This window comes from Monodon monoceros, unplaced genomic scaffold, assembly GCF_005190385.1.
Source record: "Monodon monoceros isolate NGI ecotype Baffin Bay Population unplaced genomic scaffold, NGI_Narwhal_1 Super_Scaffold_4, whole genome shotgun sequence".
Taxonomy (NCBI): domain Eukaryota; kingdom Metazoa; phylum Chordata; class Mammalia; order Artiodactyla; family Monodontidae; genus Monodon; species Monodon monoceros.
The window spans coordinates 53,851,597-53,873,396 of record NW_021703781.1 but is presented as its reverse complement, the minus strand read 5'-3'; the positions used below and the strand labels follow the sequence as shown (position 1 = coordinate 53,873,396).

At 51.8% G+C, this 21,800-nt stretch overlaps 1 protein-coding gene across 1 annotated transcript; it reads right to left on the bottom strand.

Annotated features, from left to right (window-relative positions):
* Positions 1–717: 717 nt before the first annotated feature.
* NKX2-3 (NK2 homeobox 3) lies at positions 718–4,334 on the bottom strand. Its single transcript, XM_029245144.1, has 2 exons — positions 3,799–4,334; positions 718–2,295 (listed from the first exon to the last, which is right to left on the bottom strand). The coding sequence occupies exons 1-2, from the start codon at positions 4,157–4,159 to the stop codon at positions 1,556–1,558; spliced, it is 1,101 nt and encodes a 366-aa protein (XP_029100977.1). The 5' UTR covers positions 4,160–4,334; the 3' UTR covers positions 718–1,555.
* Between the last annotated feature and the right edge of the window lie 17,466 nt (positions 4,335–21,800).

Below are 21,800 nucleotides of genomic sequence, written 5' to 3'. Positions count from 1 at the left end.
GGGGACTTCGCCTTCCTACCACACCTTTTGTTCGGGACTCCAATAAAAAGCCATTCTTTCCGCACCTTCTCGGCCCGGAGCCGCCTTTCAGCAAGGCCCGGCCCCACAATGGCGCGGCGCGCTGAGGCCTCCCCATTCACCCTCCTTGGCACGCTCACAATCGGCCGTGTGGCAGCACAGGCCTCGCACAGGCATTCTGCGCAAGTGACAAGGAGCCGCATAAAGCCGCGGCCGCCGGGGGAGAAGGGAGGGCGACCGAGGGGGAGAACTCGGCCGCGGCGGGGCACAGCGCCCCCGGGCGCGCTGGAAGCCTGGGCGGCGGCCGCAGATGCAGCCGCCTTCGCGCGGCCTACGCCTGGGCCTGGGGGCGAGGTTTCCCTTTACCCTGGCGACCCTCGAGGCGGGGCAGAGTCTAGGCCTTGATCTAACGCAGGCCAAGATACTAGCGCAAGCATCTGGGTGAAACGTGGGGGGATTACAAAGCCCAGACCTCAAAAGGTCCTGAGTCTCCGACCTGTCCTCCCTACAACAGTAAAGAGAAATTAATGAACAAAGCCTTAGAGACCGGACTTGCAGCCTAGGGTCTGAGGCAGGGGAGACCAGGCCTACAACCATCCAGGGTGAACTGTTTTTCCTGAGTATCTTTTCCTTCCCCTCCCGCCCTTGTGGGCTAAACAAAGTCTGCAGCCGGCCAACGGTTTGAAAATATTGCACCTTGTTTATTGACTCCTGTAGTGTATGGCAGCGGGTGTGTACATGGCGTGTGGATATAGTTTTATATATATATATATATATATATATATATATATATATATATATATATAAAATATGTGCTGAACACAGAATACGAAACAGAAAGGAAAGCCGGTAACACCTCCGGTGGGCCACCAGTTCCCGGATTTGTTCAGCCCCCCAGCTTTTGATCTCGCTCCACTGGTTTTTTTCGCAGAGTTCTCACCCCCCTGACAATCTGGAGATCCAGGCCGAGGTATCTGGTGCGGAAGGCAGGCGGTTGGGAAAAGGAAAATGGACTGTGCTGTGGTACGCCGGCCCCGCAAAGGGGGCAGAGGGTCAGTAGGGCCTGGGGATTTCTCAAGCCACGACGCCCATTTTTCTCTCCTTCATGCTTTTTTTGTCCTTGAGTTTTCCGCCAGCGCTTCGCGGCGTCCGCGGGAAGGCTGAGAGAGAGAAGCCCGAGGGAGAGAAGCCCTTCTTGCTCTGGGAGAACCGAGCGGCAGCCCGAGTCTCAGCCTCTCGCACTCCTTTTGGGGCCAAGCTCGGGGCCATCGTCCTCCCAGCACCCAGCCGGCGTTTCTGCCTCAGAGACAGTCTTCGTGACCACTCCCGGGCATCCTCTTCGCCCCTGAGACCCCTTCCCCAGGCCTCGCGTGAGCTGCGCTCCGGGGCTCTGGGGAGCGAGACGTGTGTATATATTTATTTATTTATTTTTATTTAACGAGGGGACCTGGCTCTTCCTTGGATCCAGCCTTTCTCGCGCTTCAGTCCCGCGGCGCCAGGCTGCGGTGGGGCGGCTGCCGCATGACCCGCCCGGTCCCTACCAGGCCCGGATGCCCTGCAAGGTGCCCTGCGCGCACGCGGCCCCGGCCGCCGCACCCTGGTGTAATGGCTGCGCGCCGCCGCCGCCGCCGCCGCCGAAGCCGCCCAGGTTGCTCACGTTCACAAAGGGGCCGCCTCCGGCCGCACTGCAGGCGGGCTGCATGGCCGAGGCCGCCGCGGAGGCCCCGCCGCCGCCTCCACCGCTTGCCGGGTACGCACAGCCGTAGCTGCCGCTGTAGGCCGCAGCGGCGGCGGCTGCAGCAGCCGCGGCTGCGGCGGCGGCTGCCGAGTTCCCATAGCCATAGGCGGGGAAGCTGTTGTAGGAGTAGGCGCCCGCGCCCACGCCGTAGGGCGCGCCGTAAGCTGGCGCGCTGGGCGTGACGCACGGCTTGCCGTCCCGCACTAGCACCGGCACTGCCACGCGGCGCGGCGGCGGCGGGGGCGCGTGCGCGCCCAGCTCCAGAGACTTGTCCTGCCGCTGTCTCTTACACTTGTACCTGCGATTCTGGAACCAGATCTTCACCTGCGTGGACGTGAGCTTCAGGCTGCTGGCGAGGTGCTCGCGCTCGGGGGCCGACAGGTACCGCTGCTGCTTGAACCTGCGTTCCAGCTCGAAGACCTGGGCTTGCGAGAAGAGGACCCGCGGCTTCCGGCGGCTGCGTGGCTTCGGCCTCTCGCTCTCCTCCGCTGCCTTGCAGTCTCCGGCCGCCTCCAGAGGCTTCTTAAGCTGGCAGCTTTCTGCGGAAGAAGCAAAACAACAGCGTCCTTTAATTGTTCCCGATCTCACCGCGGCTCCGATCCCAGAGCACTGTGGCCCCTTTGGGCGGCAGCGCGGAGTGTGCGGTAATAACTGCTTGGACTTTTGGGAAAGTTTGTGGCTCCTGACGCCGTGGGACCCTGCGATAGCCCAAGGCCACTCACAGCGCCCTTGGCGGGTGGAGGCACGTTCCGTGGGGAGGGGTAGTTAGTGCGCGTTTAGTTAGAACTTGAGCATCTGCGAGAGATTACCCTGTATTAAATGTGCGGCTCGGCGTGCTGACGATTATTTTCAGGATGGAAGTTTGCAACTCCGTAATAACTATAGTATTTGCAAACTCGTTTGCCTTCCACTCCGTCATGAATAGCTGAAGGTGTGAGACATGTTGGTATTTGGGAGCCGGTATGCGTGCGTTCTGCGAAAATCTTCCTGCTCGTAAATGTCTGAGTGTAACGCTCATGTATTGCCCAGGGACAGTTTTTTACTTTTAAAAGCCTACAGGCCCACAGCTAAATGTCTGCCTGACGACATCTGTATTACCTTAGAGAGAAAAAGAAATTTGATTGATTGAGACAGTTTCATGTCGATTTTAGGCCCAGGGGAGCTGTCAGAGCACAGGCCTTGGCTTCCACCACATCAAACCTCCTCTTAGGGAAGGAGATTCTTTGGCTCTCTCTCCTCAGAAACAAACACTTCCTTGGAGGCTTTATTCAGTTGTACTATTTCCCTACCCAATTCACCTCGCATCCTACTTGAGTAGCCAGGATCTAAGTTCGGCGCGTTTTTCACTCAGCCCGAAGCCCCACAGCCTGGGACACAAAGCAAAACGTTAAGAATTTTCAAAAAAGTCTGGTGCCTCAGGGGTGTGAGTGCGGAATGGACTGTGTTCCCACGCACTCTCCCAGCATCCCCTCCCTCTCTGCCGGGTGCCGTGGGTGCGAGGACGCTGAGTTCCAGGCGGAGAAGTGAGGAAACCACCCAGCTGAACTCTACCGAAGTTCCTGCGCCCCGTGGACACTAGGCACACAAGCTGCTTCGACTGTCTTTTCCAAGAAGAGGGAGCGGCTGCCCTGGCCTCAGAAAACTCGTCTCACGCTAGAGAGAAAGTGGGAAGAGTTCAGGCTCGTGCCCCTCTAGCTCTTGGGAAGAGCAAAAATACTATGAGTTGTCAGCACCCAGCAGCTGAGCCCATGTTGCTTATCACCATCAGGGCAGCAGTAACTATTTTCCCTTCCCTCCGGGGCTGCATCGCCTCCCCCCTCTGGGGGGAGTAGTTGACGGAGTCACCTTGTCTTTCTCCCTCCGCCCTGGTTCCCTTGCAGGCACCTGCGCTTTGCGGAGCTGTCGTTGACCAGGGCCAGGGCATGACCCCAGCCAGGGGCTAACGGGGCGGGCAGCCGTGCTGGCGAGATTTGTGGGCTGTTTGCGGGCATCCCGCCATTGCTCCAGATGTGCGGGTGCGTTTCCTTTCCCCCTCTACTCACTTTGGCTCCGGTCCCTCAGGACCTCGGGCTCCTCTTCATGTTCCTTAGGCCCGCTGCACGAGTCTCGCAGGACCGTGTGGACATAGCTCTGGGGGCAGAGCCCCGAATCCCCGTGGCCATCGGCTGTAGCTAGTGAGTTCAAATAGGACAGTTTCTCTCCCTCTTCTTCCTCGTCCTCCTCCCCTCCGTCAGAAAATTGCGTCCCCTCAGCGGCGGCCAGCATGCAGGGCGCCGAGTGGAAGTGGTGCTCCAAGTCCGCCTGCAAGTGCGCGCCGTGGAAATGCTGTTGCTGCTGCTGCTCCAGATTCAAAATGTCTTTGACTGAGAAAGGGGTGGAGGTGACCGGGCTTGGTAACATCATCAGGGCTACTTAATTGTCCAGTCCAAATACTCAATAAATCCCGGCGGGGGCGGGGAGGCAGCGCGGCGGCTCCAGCTCTCCTTCTGGACTCCGCCGCTGCTGCCGAGTCGGGCTTTTGACAGACGCGGTCCCGCTCCAGTCTAAATCGCCTCCATTGGCCGGGACGTGGGGGTCTGGGTTTTGTTAAAGCCACTGAAGGGACTGGGGCCGGGGCTGCGAAGCCTGAGTCCGGGGGTCTTACGTCACGTCTGGGGCGGGGCTCTCGCTTCGACCTCACTCTCTATTGGTTCCAGCTCCTGTGGACCACGCCCCTCCTCAGCCAGTGAGTGTGGGTGCCGTGGAGCTACCAGAAATAGACAAGGACTAATATAAAGTCGCAAAGTCCTAGTCGCTGTGGGCGAGGCTGCACTGCCTGGGGTACGCGCACTACCGATTCCCACCCAGACTGGCCGCATCTTCCCGGGCAAAGCCAGTTCTGGGAGGTTTCCTGTCTGAGAACCAGCTACCAGGAAGGACAGCCCAGGAGTGTGGTTTTTCCAGATGCTGCGGGGACAGGAAAACTTCCTGGCATGTAAATACCCGGCACTGGATCCCCAAGGAGATGGAATGTTTTATATATCTATGGATGGGCGACGTGTGCGTTCTCGCCTTGTTGACTTTGCTCAAGCTGTTCCCTCCACTCGGAATGTCTTCTCCGCCCTTGTCTCCACGACAAGCCTGTTCTCCGAGGCTCTGCTCAAATGCCACCTCCTCCAAGGAAGCGCTCCCTCGTCGCCTAGCCGGAAGTCATCTCTCTCGCATCTGAACTTGCAGCTCGTGCTAGTAAAGGACATTCGTGTCACTTATCACTTCCCACCTAGTACTATAGCTATACTGTCTGCCTGGTCTCCCTGGGTAAACTATAAGCCCCCGAGGGCAGGGCACCGGTAGCATTGGCTCTTGTAGCTTTTCCAGCGGCCGCACTAAGCAGGTATGTGAGAGACAGGATGATGGAGCCATTACTGAATTTTGTGGACTGACAGCTCTTGGTTTGAATCCTGGCCTAGTCAGTGTATGGCCTTGGGCGTTTCTAAGCCTCAGTTTCTTTGTCTACAAAAAGACAGTAATACCTTCTTCAGGGTTGTTGCCAGGGATAAATGAGGCAAAACATGCCAGGATTTTCATGCGGGGCGCATGTTAGTGCTCAATACACGTCATCACTGCTATCCTGCATCAGCGGTCAAGCAGTATTTGTTGACTGCATTGGTGATGACATGGCTGGAGTGCCTCACACGCTGGGTGGTTTCATAGCGTCTTGAGAGCAGAGTCTGTCTTCACAAGGGAGGTGACCCAGCCATGGAGGCCGTCTTTTCCGCCTATTGAAATCAGGCGCCTTGGTCTAGGCCTTGACCCTCGGAGGCATCTTTCTAATTTCTCCAACCCACACGCCTTCTGGCGCCCTCCTAAGGCTCTTTTTTGTGGGCAAATCTATGGGGTCCCCTGTGATTCTGGAAACCGCTCTGGTGGAGATCATCTTCCCGCAAAATAGGCATTCGCTCGCCACCACATCTAGCCCAGTGAGGAGCAGCAGGCGCTGCTGTGAGACCTGCAGAAAAACTTTTGCGCAGTGCTGGCCTTGAAATAATAGGGACCGATTCGGCCCAACCGTGGTGCCCCTCATCTGGCCCTAGACACCCCAAGCATTTTTTGGTGGTCAAGATAGTGGCGCTCGGGGTGCACTAGCCTCAGCTAGAAGGGGTAGGTGGAAGGTTCAGGGACTGTGGACAACACCTCCGGCGGCAGCAGACACGGGATGGGAGTGGGGGAGAGAGCGGAGAGCTGTCGTGGGAGGAACCCCGCAACAGCGGGAGCGGTGGGTGCCCAAAGCTGAGAAGAGAATGAACAGCCAGTCGGGAGGGGGGAGAGGCGGGGCTGTTCCGGAGGGAGCGGAAATGGTGCGGGGAGTCAGCCCCCGGGGTCGCCTGGAGAGCTGGGATTCTGCGTGGGCCGCGTGCGCCCGGGAGTACTTAGGTGGCGGCAGCCCGCAGGCTGTTGGGGAGACCCTCTGTGAGACGGCCTTTGCGCCGGGAGGACCATCCCTCAGCCACAAGGGCGCCCGGTGCCTTTCCGCTTTGAATTCTGAGACTATTGAGGCCCCAGGCAGAGCCGGCATCTTCAGACCAGGCCAGGCAGCTGCAGAGAGAAGAATGCGCCTGCTTTTGCTGCGGATCGCGAGCGCTTGAGCGCAAAGATCCAGAGAGAGATGGGGGTGAGTGCGGGGCACTGCCGGGTAGGAGTCCTTCAGTGTGTGCGTCGCGGTAGCAGGCGAGCATAAAAGAAGGAAGCTGCTTCCAATCCCACTCTTCCATCCCCATCCCGAGGGCTAGACTGTCGTTGAGAATATTTCTACTCCCTGCTGGTCTCCTAATTTTTAAAAATTATTTTTTTTGCCTCTGTGGGCGATTTTCTTGAGTGATTTCAAGATTCAGGAAAAAAAAAAAGAGAGAAAGACAAAAGCTACGGAAAATCTCTCTCCCCAGTTTCCAGCCGAAACCTGCATTTCTCCTTGCTACATTCTCTTGCTTCTACACGGCGTTTCGTTCCTAGGCCTTCCCTAAGCTCATCCTCAAGAATCCCTATCTTAGAACCCGTGGCCCGGGGTGCCGGGAACGCGGAGACACGCCCACACACCCGCTGCTGCCGCCCAGAGTCCACCGAGTCTCCTTCTCCCTTAGCACGCAGAAGGCTGTCTCCTCCCCAGCCGCAGGCCCACGCAGTTCGCTCTCCTCCAAACCTGCTGCCACGACTACCCCGCCAGATATCCTTGGCCCAGGCCTGAATAGTTCTCTCCAGAGGTCCCTAACCAGATTGCTCCTCGGCAGGCCGCCCCGGGACGCAGTTCAGGCCCGAGGGGCTGGAGGCTCGTGAGGAGCAGAGTGTGGGGGACACAGGCGAAGGGGCCTAGCAGGCGGTTGGTGTGCCCTGTCCTCCTTTTCTCTTCCCAACCCCAGCTCTGCGCAGGGCTGATCTAGCGGGGGGGAGGCTTAGATCTTGGCCTTAAGCCCTGAGCAGGGGCTCGGTTCCTCTCCTGATTGTTCAGGCCCCCTTTGGTCGGTCTGGTTCCCCAGCAGCGGAGCTTCCCTGCAGGGATACCCGCCGGGCCAATCACATCTCGGCAGCCTGCCTTTCCTGCGCCCGCAGCCCCGACGATCGCGAGCGTGTGCGCCACCAGCTGCGCGCCACTGTCCGGAACGAAAACGCCGCCAGAGCGATAGTTATGTTACAGCAGCGGTCGGTTCTCAGGAGTCGCTTATCAGAATGTAGAATCTGGTTCCAGCGCCTATCCAGTTACAATCTCGTTCTGGGACATTTGCATTCTCTTGTGGGAAAAGAGGATCTTTGAAATCCCGCAGCTAATAATTGGTTTTTGTTCCAGACAGTTTAGCTAATTACTGACAGATAGAGTAAATATTGTTGCATCCATGGAAGCGTTTGATCTTATTTTAATCGAGTGTATCTGCCTACGTTCCGTTTTGTCACGTTATACATTTATACAAGTCTTCCTCCTCCCGTATGTGATTACAGATCATAGTAAAATGACGGCAAATTCTCTGAGGGGAGGTGCTATATAGATGCGTAAAAAGGCGATAAATAAAATTATACCTTTTGGGAGAAAACCCACATACTAATCACTACAACAAACATATTATCCAAGAAAAATGTGATGGTTCTTTGAAAGCTGTAAAGTGTTCCAAGAAGTTATTATTCTCTACCCAAAACTTGCTTAATATACTTATATAGTCAGATAATTGATCATTTTAGTTGTATATGCCACACCTTATTCTGATATCCTTCACCTGTTTGAATAGCCATTTAATTATGTAGCCATGGCTATAAAAAAACCCCAAAACCTGAAGGTTATCGTGGCCTTCTAATCTACATGTAGTACCACAGTCAGGAGTGATTTTCTATTAAGGCATGAAAAACCATCATGTGATGAACGCAGCTAGCTAAAATTATGTGATAACTTTTCAGGCGATTTTTTTTTCGTTGAAATTTTCTTTCCTTCTTTTTCTTTCTTTCTTCTTTTTTTTTTTTTTTTTTTACTGCTCTCCTAGAAATTTCATTGTCAATGCCATCTTACAAAAAAAAAAGAGTTGAAAGAAAAAAACTTCCTCTTTTGCAGGAGCACTAAATAGATTTTTGTTATTTTGTTGTAGTTGCTGGCAGTGGTGTGTATGTGTTTTGGTTTGGTTTTTCGTTGAGAGATATTAGAAAGCTATCCAAATTTTTGAGCAATCTAGAGGCTAGTGCTTTGTGAGAAGGGTGAATACATTTTCTACTTTTCAAGAAATGTCAGCTAGGTACGTCAGTCCCAGAAAGCATTAAACTGATGTAATTCCTCAAGAGGATTTTTTTCCCTCGTTTCAGTAATTTGGTAAGAGAGATTTTAAAATGGCATTTTTGAGCATTTTAGCTCGTTTTGCATGTGTTTGTATAAATGCCATATTTTCTCAGATTGTGTTTGGAATTGAGTTTTCTAAATAACCCACCACTTCCCTTCCCTGGGAGAAAATTGGTCCAAATTCAGCAAACCCTGTAGTTCTTTGTAAATTACAGGCCCTTGCTGAGGAAGTGAGTTTCGATTTCTCAGGGAGAGGACCTTTCACATCTATCTATGTGTATCTGCCCCAGTCCAAAAATTTTAAGTTAACGGTGTAAATACAGCTTTCGTCACCGAAAAGTTGTTTTGCCAATAAAACACAGAAGTCGGAAAAGCTAACTTTGTCGAGTGAAAGTCAATATTTTTTCAAACAAAAACACGTAAATAAAAGATGTCTATACACAGACATTTATTTTTACTATTTGCGTGTGTTATTTGGGAGTGCAGTGAGCAGTTTTAACTTGGGGGTTAAATTGGAATTCTGGATGCATTCCTTAACTCTTTTTTTTTTTAAGTGTGAGTTTAACTTCCTGTATCGAAATGTCAATGTCTTTAGACTTTTTAAAATATAATCTGACTTTAGAAGGGCGGCTGCAGTTTTTGGCGAATTAATTTACTTAAACCAGCGCGCCTGCCTGCTCTGAGCACAAAGCGTTTCAGGGAGGGATGTGGTTATTATGTCCAAGAAGCAGAGATTTTTCGTGACTCTTCCTAGCGCGATCTTCTCAACTCTGTCTCCTCTCAACCGCAAACCGAGGGGACCTCGGCCTTCTCGGACGCAGAACTCTTTCCCCAAACCTCCCTGGGGGTCAAGTTGGAGCGAATAACTTCAAACCGTTTGAAAACAACAACAACAAAAAACCTTTCTCACTTGGAAAGAAACGTTTGCCGAAGTCTTGTTGCCTTAAGTAACGCCTTATCCCCGCCCTTGCTGTGTCCAGCCTGGAGTTCCCGGTCTTCGGTCGGCACCGGGAGAGCGATTCCCAAGGTGCAGCGGGACCTTCGCTCCGTCAGTGGGCAACCGTATCTGCGGGCCTAGCTGCCCACTTGCCCTTTGTTCCCTGAAGCTCCGGGGGCACCTAACAGTTACCACTGCCCTGGGATAGTCCCATCTTGCCTGACCCTGCGGGGATATTGGGAGTGGGAAAGCGTGGGCTCGGAACACCCGGGGACCCGATCTGGAAAGGACCGAGGACCCAGGCGGCTGCGGCGCACCAGGGGGCACAGCCACAGGGACAGAAAGCGTGACACGCCAGGTCCCGTCCCGCAACTCGAGGCCTCCGGACTTGGCAGCCTTGCCCTGCAGAGACGCAGGTGAGTCAGGTCGGAGGTCAAGAATTCGGCGGCCTCGAGGCTGCGGGGACTGTCAGGTTGCCAGGCCTCGCTCTGCCCATCAGCCAAGGGCGCCGCGTCTCCAAGCCCGTGCACTTCGTCCGCGCTGGTTGGGGCCGGGAGTCCAGAGCTTCTCCACGGCACGTCTCTCTCCCACTGCAGACCAAGAGCCCGGGGGGCCCTAGCGAAGAGCCCCGGGGAGACGCCTGCTGGGCCTCTGTCCTTGAACCTGCCAGTAGGTTCTCGAACTCTGCTCGACCTCTCTGCACTCCCGCCAACCCGAGAGAAGGACCGCCTTACTTCTCGCGGCTCGCGGCACGCAGGGGCCTGGCAGAGCCACCGAGACCCGGACCCCAGAACTTCAGTGGCCTTCCTCCTCCCCCTCGCAGCCAGTCTGTTTCCCCTTTCGGCCCCTTTCTCTTCCACTGGGCTCATCTCTTACTCCCCCGCTCCTTCCCTTCCTCACTTCCCTCTTTTCCTGACTACCCTTCCCCCACCGCCTTTCTCCCTTACCCCCTCCTCCTCTCCCCAGCCTCCTTTGCTACTCGGTCTCCACTCCTCCCCCACCTGTTTCACTCTCCCTTATTTCTTCACTGCCTCCTCCCTTCCCCCATCTTATTTCATTCCCTTTTCCCCTCCTTTCAACTCTTGTATTTTCCTGCTTTTTGTCCCTGGACCCTGCAGGTGTTTGGTATGGAGGGAATCTCACACACACACACACACACCCCGTGCACCAGAGGTCCCCACTCCTGAGCCCCAGACCCCTCTCCTCCATTCCACCCGTGCTTACTCTGTCTCGGCAGCTGCTCATAAAAATGCCCAAGCACCCTTGGGTGTGTGATAGGGACACTCCTCTGTACCCTCCAGCCTGTAGGACCTTTCCCATCTCCCAGCCCTCCAATACCCAGCAGCCTCAGCTATGAGCTCTGACAGGGTCTGTAGGGCTCCCGGTGGCGAGCTTGGCCACCCTCCCCGTGGAAATCCCCACTGCAGGCAGATCCTGCAGAGCCTCCATTTCCTTCTATTGTGGCAGTCCAGAGAGGATCACAGCAGAGCTGAAGGTGACCATAAAGCCTGGGCCCCAGGCATCCCTTGAGCACACAAATGGGGGCTCCTAGACCAGGGCTGACCCCCTCCGCCACTCCACACAGGCAAGAGCAGACTGAACTGACCTTCCCTTCTCTTTCTTTCCTGCCAGCCCTACTATAGATTAAGGGGCCATTTAGCCCTGAGATCACCCCAGCTGGGAAGTGTTTCAGGGACTGCCTTAAAATGCAGGGGGCAAATCTGGGAGAGAACAGTGGGGTCCCTGGCTCTCACACCAGCCAGCAGGGGCAAGGACTGAGCACTTGGTACAAGTCCCTGGCCTACCTCACTGCTATGGAGCCAGTGGGGCAACTGAGTCACTGCCTTCTGGAGAGGAGACAGGGTGTGGGGGTCTTCTCTCCTATGAGTCAGGCTCCCCAGCTGAAAGGTGGGCAGCCAGCCAATCTCTACCCTTTTACCTCCCATCTGCAACCACATTTCTGAGGTTGCATTACTCTAATAAATATGCATTTCCAACAGATGGACACAGACCTGCCATATATGTTTCTATGGACTTACCTTTTACCTTGAATGACAAGGCAGGTGACTTCCTGTGTGAATACAGCAGTGTGTGCACAGGCGGATAGGCAGGCAGAAGAAGGCACTCAGGACTCCCTATAACTGTAACTTCCACGTTAGAGCTCTACTCTTTCAGAGAGTGTGGTCAAAACAGGAGGACTGGGCTAACACTCATTCTGAATCCCCCTCCATCCTTTTTTCCTCACAATGTGAATTACTGGTAGTGTCATGAGATTTGGAGAGAAATGTTTATATGATCCAAGATGAAAACTAGCTTCCATGACAATCAGATGCACTATTTCTATACAGGCAATTTATGGTATCATTACAATTAATCTTGTACAAAGTAGTCCCATAAGGACCTAAGTTGCAGTCAGAGAAGAGGGAATAGATTTTATTACCAGAGTTGTAATGACTGTGTGTGTTCTTGAAAGTAATAAAACCACATTGAACTTATTCTGCAATTAATACTTTAACAAATCCACACACACACACACACACACAGGGTGGTCTGTGTGTGTGTGTGTGTGTGTGTATAACTGTGCCCACACACAAAGTGAGTGAGCACGGATGTGGGCACATATGAACATTTTACACCTCCCACAGCCAATAAGCCTGTTAAGTGTGTATGTGAATGGACGTACTCAAACCGCACAAGCATGCATGTGTAAGTGTTGGCACCTATGACACCCTCCTCCACAGGGATAGCCCACAGAGTGAGGAGACTGCGTTTGGGGTGGGGTCTGGGGAAGACATGGCTTTCTTTAAATCATAATCACACCTCATGCCCCTGTCTTGCGCCAAAGCATTGACCCTGGAGTCCAGCAGAGGGGTTTGGAGCCCAGTCCTACCTCTCTTGTAGTCTTGTGACCTTGAGGCAGTCCTTCAACCTTGCTAAGCAGCAGTTTTCTTACCTATAAAAGGAGATAATAATGGTGTGGACTTTACAGGCCTGCAGTAAGGATTAAAGAAATGATGGAAAGAAAGCGTTTATAGAGCCCCCTTGTGTAGTAAATGTTCTTGTGCTGGTGGTGGAGGGTGGGCGTGCGGGGTGTTGGTTAAGCACGCGGAGGGAGGCTCTGAATCTCTCCTCCCCTGAGCTGAGATCAGGGAGCCAGATTCTCAGATACTCCTTTTCTCACTTGGGGAAAAAAAACATTAATTATCAATCAAATTTTGAGGTTGTCTTTTTTTTTTTTTTTTTGGTCCCCAAACAAAACAAGAGGACTAGTTCTATTAATCATTGAAGTTTTAGGATATACTCTCAGAACCACCAGCAGCCTCCCCCTCTCCCACTCCCATCCTCTGGAGCTGAAGCAAACAAATCCCACACCCAGTCAGTGTAAGATTCCCACTCCCACAAATGCATCATTTTTAGCTGCAGTAAACAAATCTCCAAAGTCTCATGTCATTGTTATCGTGTTTAGATAAAGATCTGGCCAATTAGTGTCCTTGCTGGAATGTAAATAAATCTGCTGCCCCGGACCTACCCCAGCGGTGGGCGTCCTTCTCTCAATCAAGCAACACCAGCATTCTTCCTCTCCTTTTCCTTTTGGTGTGGGCAAGAAAGTCTGGCCTTCAAATTCACATGGTTTCTAATCTCTTTACTTGGTTCCAGATCTGCTGTGTGACTTCAGGCAAGTCACTTACCCTCTCTGAACCTAGTTCCTTTTCCATAAAGAGGAGTTAATGAAGACTGCTTCTCAGAGTTGGGAGTGAATGGCAGTAATAATAGAAATAATACTGTTGATAATAATTACAACAATAATACTCCCACCAGCAATGGTCATATCAATAACATTAGCTACTGTTCATGGATGTTTTTCCTACAAGCACATGGTATGGCTCAATAATTAAGAGACTCCCCACTCTCCAACTCCCACATAAACTGTCAGACCATGGGCAAACCACCTGGGTAGGGCTGGAAGACTCTATGGGTATGGAGATCAGAGAACAGCACCAGGCATTTTGTGAAGCTCTTTAAGTGTCTACCCATTGTTATTGTTTCTGCTTCTTGCAACAGAGCCCTTGTCTATGGCCTTATTAATGCAACCATGTTACAGAGGAGGAAACTGAGGCTGAGAGGTGAGGTTACTTGCCCAAGATTCTTAAGTTCCTTGCCTTCCACGTTCAGCTCCCTCTCTCTGCCCCTCTCCCTTTCCTGGGCAGCCCCAGGGTTACTAGGTTGAACACCATGCGTGGACTGCCTGACCAGGCACTATTCTCTCTGCTTTTGCGAATTCCTGCTCAGTGCTGGGTGCTCGACTGTCCTCCTCCTTCTCCCCTCCCCAAATGTTCCTGCAGGGCCTAAGTGGTAGTCCACAGCCCCCAAGAAGAATGTTCCCTGGGTGGTGGGATTGACTGGAAACTGTCTTGAAGATAAACATGGCTGGGGATGGGGTGGAACCTCCTGGAGCCTCCTCCCTTCCTCTCCTTACCCGCACCCCCTCTGAGCTGCTTCCTTTCTTGCTATCTCTTCAAAAAGAAGAGGGGCTGCCAGCCCACCTCTTTGCCTTCTGAGGTGCTTGCCATGGAGTTAATACTAATCGTGATAATAAGCTTCCCACCGGGTAAACGAAGTGTTCCACATGCATGATCATTACAACATCCCTGTGAAACATATTTTTTGTTCCTCCCCCTTCAATTTAGAGCCATGGAAATCGAGGTCTGCAGAAATGAAATGACTTGTCCAAGGTCACAAAGCAGGTAAGGGGTGGACGCGAGACTTCCAGGCCCGTAGATGCTGCCACTCTACCGCCTGGGTCCGCGGCAGAGAATATCCTGCCCCAGCCCAACTCCAGGAACCAGGACTTCAGGACCACCTGCCCCCAGGGGGACCTTCCCCGAGTGAGCTTGTCTAATCCCTGAGCTGACCCCTTAGCCCGTAGGCCTCTCTGTGGGAGCGGTACCTGCAACCCTAAAGTCAGAGCAGGCCTGCTGAGTCCGGGAGCGCCCGTGAGCCCACACTCGCACTCCCTGGGAACAAGCTACAGGACTTTTCGAGGTGGCTCCCCCCTCTCCTCTCTGTCCGGACCTCTCAGGCCACTCTGCCCACGCCCTTCACAGAAAAAGGAACTTCCCACTGGAAAGCAAACCACCGCAGCCCGGCGGGGCCGGGGACACACTGGAGCCAGTCCCAGGCCCTGGAAACGCAGCCTGTTGGAACGTGAGCAAGTGCCTGTACCTCGGGTGTGCACGCTGTGCTTCCTGGAGCAGAGTGGTGGGTTCAAATCCTGTCTCCACTCTGTCTCCGGGCCAATTCCTTACTTCTGAGTCCTGCTTTTCTGAGTTGTAAAACTGGGAATACTCAAAGTACCCACCTCAGTAGGTCGCTCTGAGGGTTAAAGGAGATTACCTCCGTGAACCACTTAGTGCGCCGCCCGGCACAATAAACGCTCAATAAATGTTAGTTTATTGTGATTAACTCTGGGACCAGTGGAGGCTGCCTTTTCCGTTTCTGGGTGTGAGCTCTGCGTCCCTGTGCGCATCGAGGCTGCGGACGCGGCCGGAACGCGCCCGGGGGCCGTGGCTGGACACTTGGGCGCGCGAGTTTTTGGAGAAGAGCCGGGGTAACCCCGTGGCGCTGTGTTTGGGGCTGGGCTCGGGCGCTTACATGAACTCGCGCGGCGTTCTCAGCGAGTGCGTCTGTCTGTCCCGAACCTCGTGCGTGTCGAGGCCTGTGCGTGTCACGAGCCGGTTCCACTGACGCGCCTGCGGGGACCTCACCTGCTTTCGGTTTACCTGACGGATGCGTGGTGTCCACGCTGTGTACACAAACCCCAGCGAGAGCCTGGAGTCCCGGCTGCTCGGCCTCCTGCTCATCGAACGATTTGCGCTATTAATGGTTATTTTATTTATATCGTTAGAATTGTCCCCCGGGTCTGTTTACACCAACGTCTGGCCGTCCGGGCCGCAGTGTTTGGACAGAGGATTACACTAATGCAAGGAGAGCTGGGAGGGGGGGAAGGAGGCGCGGTTGGGAACTGGGCTCCGGGCGCCGCGTGGGGTGGGCCTCCTGGGAAGAGGGAGCAGGCCTCTCCTGGGCTCGACCTCTGACCCTTGGAGGGAAGGAAACGTGTCTGTTCGCGATAGGAAGCCTAGGCCTCCGGTGGGGTGGAGGCTGGAGGTGCCCGCTGGGTGGAGGGGGGGAGAAGGGGGCGCCTACTTCTCTTCTCTCAAGGCCGACTCCAAATTCGAGGTTGTCCCGCTTGGGTGCGCACACACGTCAACAAGTAAACGAGACCTGGAGCTACCAGGATGGCGGACGCTTTGATTCACTCTATCGGTGGCAGCCAGTTTAGTGCTTCGGCCTGCAAATCCGGATTACGGCTGAGCCCCGGGCGCCTGGCGGCCGGCGGGGTTAGAGCCGCCTTCAAAGGGTGGCCGCCCAGCGAGGGCGCAGCTCCCCACAGGACCCCCATGCCACCTGAGCACTCTGGAGCTAAACGCAGCCTGGACACCCACCCCCCCCGCGCAGCGGGAAGGCCCTCCATCTGGCAGCGGGCAGGTGTCTGGGTTCTTGGCAGCTTTCAGCTCGAAAAGGCTAGGCTTGGAATTCCTGGCTTCCAAGCGTCTTTGCTTCAGGGCTAGGGTTGATGCGTAAAAATATCTATTTAGTTAGCATTTAGAATGTGCGAGACACCAAGCCAAGCATTTTTACACTCCACAACAATCCTAGGAACTGTTATCCCATTTTACAGAAGAGGAAACAGGGGGCTTCAGTAATTTGGGCAAAGTCTCATAGCTAGTGTCAGAGCCACGACTCTAACCATGCAGTCGGGCTACAGAACTAGCGCGCTGGTTCTCACCGTTCTGGGGTTCATGCACTCGTTTGGAACCGTGATGTAAGCTATGGACTCTCTCCCCTAGAAGAATGCGACAATTTGTCAATAATTCCAGGGGTTTCACGGAACCCCCCAGGCCCTTCCGTGGACCTCTGATTAATACATTTGGCTTTACAGGTTATACAAGTTGCATTTGATTTAATTTGTTAATTTCGAACATCTGTTAGTAAGGTAACTTTTTCTATCGTTTTATAAAAAGATTCCGGAAGCTCAGAGAGAGAGGTAAAGTCACTCGTTCGGGATCACACAGCTGGTAAATGTGGAACTGGGCTCTCAGATCTTTGGTCTCTAGAATCTTCGTACACCCCACTTCTCGTCTCCCCAGACCCTGAAGTGCTCCTTTTCTATCCCTCTTGGAGCTCTCTTTCCTCCTGCGGGAAGACTTGGGGCTAGAGCTTTGGAGGATGTTTTTTTCCTCGGGGCCCCTGCGAGGTGCTCGGCTGGCGGGGGCGCAGCGCCAGGACCCTGTTGCCCTGTGCTTTGGGGGCCCCGCTGCCAGGACGCGCGCTCCGGTAAACGGTTTATCTAAAGACAACTTCTGTTTCTCGTTCGCTGTCGGGAGTTGCCCTGCAACCAGCAATGAAAAATGCGCCTTTTCCCGAGACTCTGGCGCTGGTGATTTATGTGGGAACCGAACTCACTCGCGAGGCCTGGGCTGCTCAGCCGGGCTTAGGGGGTGGAGGGCAGGGGCCGTCCTGGAAGAGAACCTGGTGCCCCGGCCCTTCCAGCGCCCGCTTTTATGGCGCCCCCCTCCACCCCTACCTCCAGGACATTTTACAGCCGCTCCCCCAGGAAGCTGAGCGCTTTATCGCGGTAAAGTAAACACCATTATCCCAGGTCCATTAACAAGGAGATTTTGGCGTTGTAAATAGACCGCAAGAGGGAGAAGCGCAGCCCCCGCGAACTCCCTTGTAAAATGGTGAAGGTTCTCCAAGATTTATGGCCGCTGATCATTCCCCCAACCTTCTATGAAATCCCAGTCTTGAAAGCCAGAAGGTGGGGCATTCCTCCCCGGTCTAGAAATCCCGCCCTGGGTGTTAGGACTTTGAGAGTAGGGAGTCCCCAGGAGGCGTCTAACCTAGTCATTGCTTTTCTTTAAGTTACAAGCCCAGGAATGCCGATTCCGATTCCTTTCCCGCTGTGGATACATACATAAACTCTGCAGCTCTCCAGGATCTCTTAGCAGAGAGCAACTAATGGAGATGGTGCCAGGGGCCAGGATACTTGTGTTCCAGGCTCCTTCCTCATTTGTAAACTGGATAGTGCTTTCAGCAGCTACTTAGGAGTCTATAAAGCACAGGAGACTTGTAATTGGTGGACACTGCCCATACACCCTGTGTCCTGAGGTAGTCAGGATCAGCTCGTATGGCCCTTGCTTTCGTTTCTCTTTCCAAAAGGAAATGCCCACCTTATTTCCTCTTGGGCCAGACTATACATGAAATCAAGTCACGACGCTGGAACTGGCAGTCAAGTAGACAGTCCTAGCTCCCCACCTCTCTGAGTTTCTATTTCTGATGACTGTATGGTGACCTATTCCAGGAAGATTCTGCTCATCTAGAGTGTGGTTTTCTTATCCCCTCAAGTCAATATTTATATTGACAAAACAGTAGATTCTGAACTAGGAAATGTGTCTCAGTTTGATGGAGAAAACAAAGGCACAAGTTCTCCAGGCCAAGGGAAGCTTCAGGAGGACCCCACCCCTCCTAACCTTTGACAAGGTCACTTTCAGAAGGCAGTCCCTGCAGGGAGGCTGCTCCTTCTTCAGCCCTGACAATTCAGTAATTCTTGTGAGAGCTTCCACCTGGTTGAAGGGTTGGCTTTTGGGGGAGGGGCAGTAGAGAAAAAACGGGGCAAAATGATGCCAGAAATTGGTTTGGCCCTTTGACATAATTGGCTGTATCTAGAGTGGGGACTTTTAACTTTATTTTTCTTGGCCAAGGACCCCTTTGATAATTTTGACAATCCGGTGAAGCCTATAGACCCCTCTCTCAGAATAATATTTTTAAATGCATAAAATTAAATACATACAATAATACTGAAATACAGTTATCAAAATCTTTTTAAAAATAGCCATATAGTAATATAGGTGCTTCTTTATTAATTGACTAAATAACAAAATCTAGTGGCAGGTCTAACAACAACCATAATTTCAAAGCTGTGACGAATGTAAATGAAATTTCAAGGTATCTGCAGCAGCGGTAATGCGCTATGACAATATCAGTAATTTCTACTGGTGACAAATCACAGGCACTACTAATACTACTGGGTTTGTTGCCTACATTCAGAAGTGAAGGAAATGCTAAATTAGTTATAACTAATAAAAATAAAGATGTATTGTCCCCTTTAAGTTCATGGACCCCCTGAATTCTATCCTCAGGTCTCTTGGGAACCCATAAACTGCCAGGTTATGAACCATTGATCTAGGGTCAAAATCTAGACCACTTCATCTCAAAGAGTGGTCTTTGGATCACCTGCATCAGAATCTTCTAGGGGTGTTTGTTAGAAAATTCTAGGGCCCCTTCTAAGATCTACTCTGTGGGTGGACCCAGAAAACTGCATTTTAAACTGAATTCTCAGAGGACTGTTTTCACACAAAGTGTGAGAATCGCTGCATCTGGACTTTACCGATTAGCATCAGCACTGTGGCTGGTTGTTTGGATGATGACAGGAAGATCCTTGGAGAGCTGAAGGGTGGGGTGGGAAAGCAGGGATACTAGGCAGAAGCTCTTCCATGGAGACTGCTTGGAGGTGGTACACATGGACTTGGTGGGCACAGCAAGCTGGGGCATGGGAGAACACCAGGGAAGAAAGCTGGAATGGGATATTTTGGTAAAGGATACCAATGTGCTGGCAGAGGCTCTGGAAGAACTTCAGAAATTAACTGGTTCAGTAGCAAGCCACGTCCCTGTGGCCCTATGTATCTCCATCAGCTCTTGCGCTGGTTTCCTTTCTTTAAGGTGCTCTGAATTCTGAGCTCCTTTACAGTCTTCCCATGTTGACATCATTGGAGCTTTCATTCATTCACTCATTCACACTCATTCATTCATTCAATGAATGCCAAGAACGAGGTCTTGTCCTAGATGCTATGAAATATACAGAAATGAGTAAAGAGGTGATCACTACTCTTAACGTATTTTCTTGGATACCCTCTCCTATCACTAGCAATCTTAAGCAAACTTAATAAGCATCAAACCTCTTTTGAACCAGCCATGATTTGATGTTTGTGCATTCACCGAGGCCACAGAAGTCTTACTGGAACAGAGGAAGAGCTTGTAGCATATTGATTAGTTGGGGACTTGTCTTTTCTACTGATGAGCACAATTAATAATGTTGAAGTGTTGAACAAAATGGGGCTTGTTCCAAATGTAAGAAATGTGTGAGATACACCCAACATGGCATTTGAGAAGAGTTATGAGATTGCTGGCCCCAGATCAAGCAACTGATTATAACTGACAGCACAGAGTAAACACAGCTCTAACACACGCATTTTCACCTGGCATGAGCTTCAGCTCTAGCAGTACTGTTTGCCTCACTTTGTATTCTCACACATGCCTTCATCAGGGTCTTAGATCCTATTCTCATAGAGAGCAGGTGGGTCTGTGTGCAGAATTCAGAGGCTAATAAAAACAAGGAAGAGTGGAAAGGGACTAGGGGCTAGATTAAGAAGATTTGGGTTCCAGTTCTGTTTCTGTCACTTAAGAACTTTGTGACTTGGGCAAATAAGAGTTTGAATTTTCTCTTTGGTAAAATGATTATAGCAATGCCTACTTCATAAACTTAGTGGGAGGAGTAAATAAGATAATGGGTGATAAAAGTGCTTTGTAAACTACAAGTCACTCTACAATGTGAGTAGTAATTATGTGCTTTTGGAGTCAGGTGGACCTGGATTCCAAGCCTGGCAGGAATCACTTACTTGCCATTTATATAAGTTATTTAATTTTCTGGGTTCAGTTTTCTTATCCATAAAATGAGGCTAATAGTCTTTCTCTGAATCATTGTTCTATGATTTAAATGAGACCCTTGTATGTGAAAGAGTGTCCACCACATAGTAAGGATGCCAACAAGCTATTATTCCTAGATTGTCAATGTTGGGATGGCAGTGACTGTGTCCTATTTATCTTTATGTCCTTAGAACAGGGCAGAGAGTGCTGCACATGGCAGACTCTTAATTTTGGTTGAATGAATGATTAAGTAAGCTTCATATATGTGTCACCAGGCACAGCATAAGCTATACTTAACAAAGTCCTCATTGGCCAAGCAGAGTTACTACTGGGTCAATCTCAACCCTAGTTTTATCCCCTGCATTCACCCCTCTCCCTTGAGGAAGACAGGGCCATGATGAGAATCATAGAGTCAGTAGCAGCAAATGGCTCCAGCACTTGGCTTGGGAAAGATATGTTTTTAAATTAATCAACAAATCAACAAATATTTGCTGAGCTGCTACTATGTACCAAGCACTGTTCTAAGTGTTGGGGATTCAGCAATAAACAAGACAGACAAGATTTCTGTCATCAGTCCCTTTAGCCAGTGCAAATAATGACATCTGGAATTTGTTTCTTTTCTTGTTTTCTTTTTGAGATGAGTGGATTTAAGAATCTGGAGATCGGGGCTTCGCTGGTGGCACAGTGGTTAAGAATCCACCTGCCAGTGTAGGCGACACGGGTTCGGTCCCTGGTCCAGGCAGATCCCACATGCTGTGGAGCAACTAAGCCTGGGTCCCACAACTACTGAGCCTGCGCTCTAGAGCCTGCGAGCCACAACTACTGAAGCCCGTGTGCCTAGAGCCTGTGCTCCGCAACAAGAGAAGCCACCGCAATGAGAAGCCCGTGCACTGCAACGAAGAGTAGCCCCAGCTCGCCACAACTAGAGAAAGCCCACGCGCAGTGACTAAGACCCAACGCAGCCAAAATAAGTAAATAAATTAATTAATTAAAAAAAAATAGAATCTGGGGATTGAAGTCCAGGGAACTTGTTGCAGGGACTGAGCCTGGGAAGGTGGTCTCTGTTTGAGGAATTCAAGGACATACAAAAGACAGGAGAATCAAGCATAACATAGTCACACACTCTAGTCAATAAAGACACAATTACAGAGGGAGAAAGAAGAGTGAGAGGGCAGGGGAAGAACAGAATTAGTTTTCTGCTGCTGCTGTAACAAATTACCACAGACCGAGCAATTTAAAACAACACAAATTTATTATCTTACTGTTCTACAGGTTAGAAATCTGACACGGGTCTCACTGGGTCAAGATCAAAGTGTTAGCCATTTTGGAAGCTATAGGGGAGAATCCATTTCCTTGCCTTTTCCAGCTTCTAAAGGCAGCCCACATTCCTTGGCTAACAGTTCCCCTCCTCCATCTTCAAAGCCAGCAATAACAGACTAAGTCCTTCTCAGCTGCCATCTCCCTGCTTCTCTCTCTGACCACACTTGGGAAAGGTT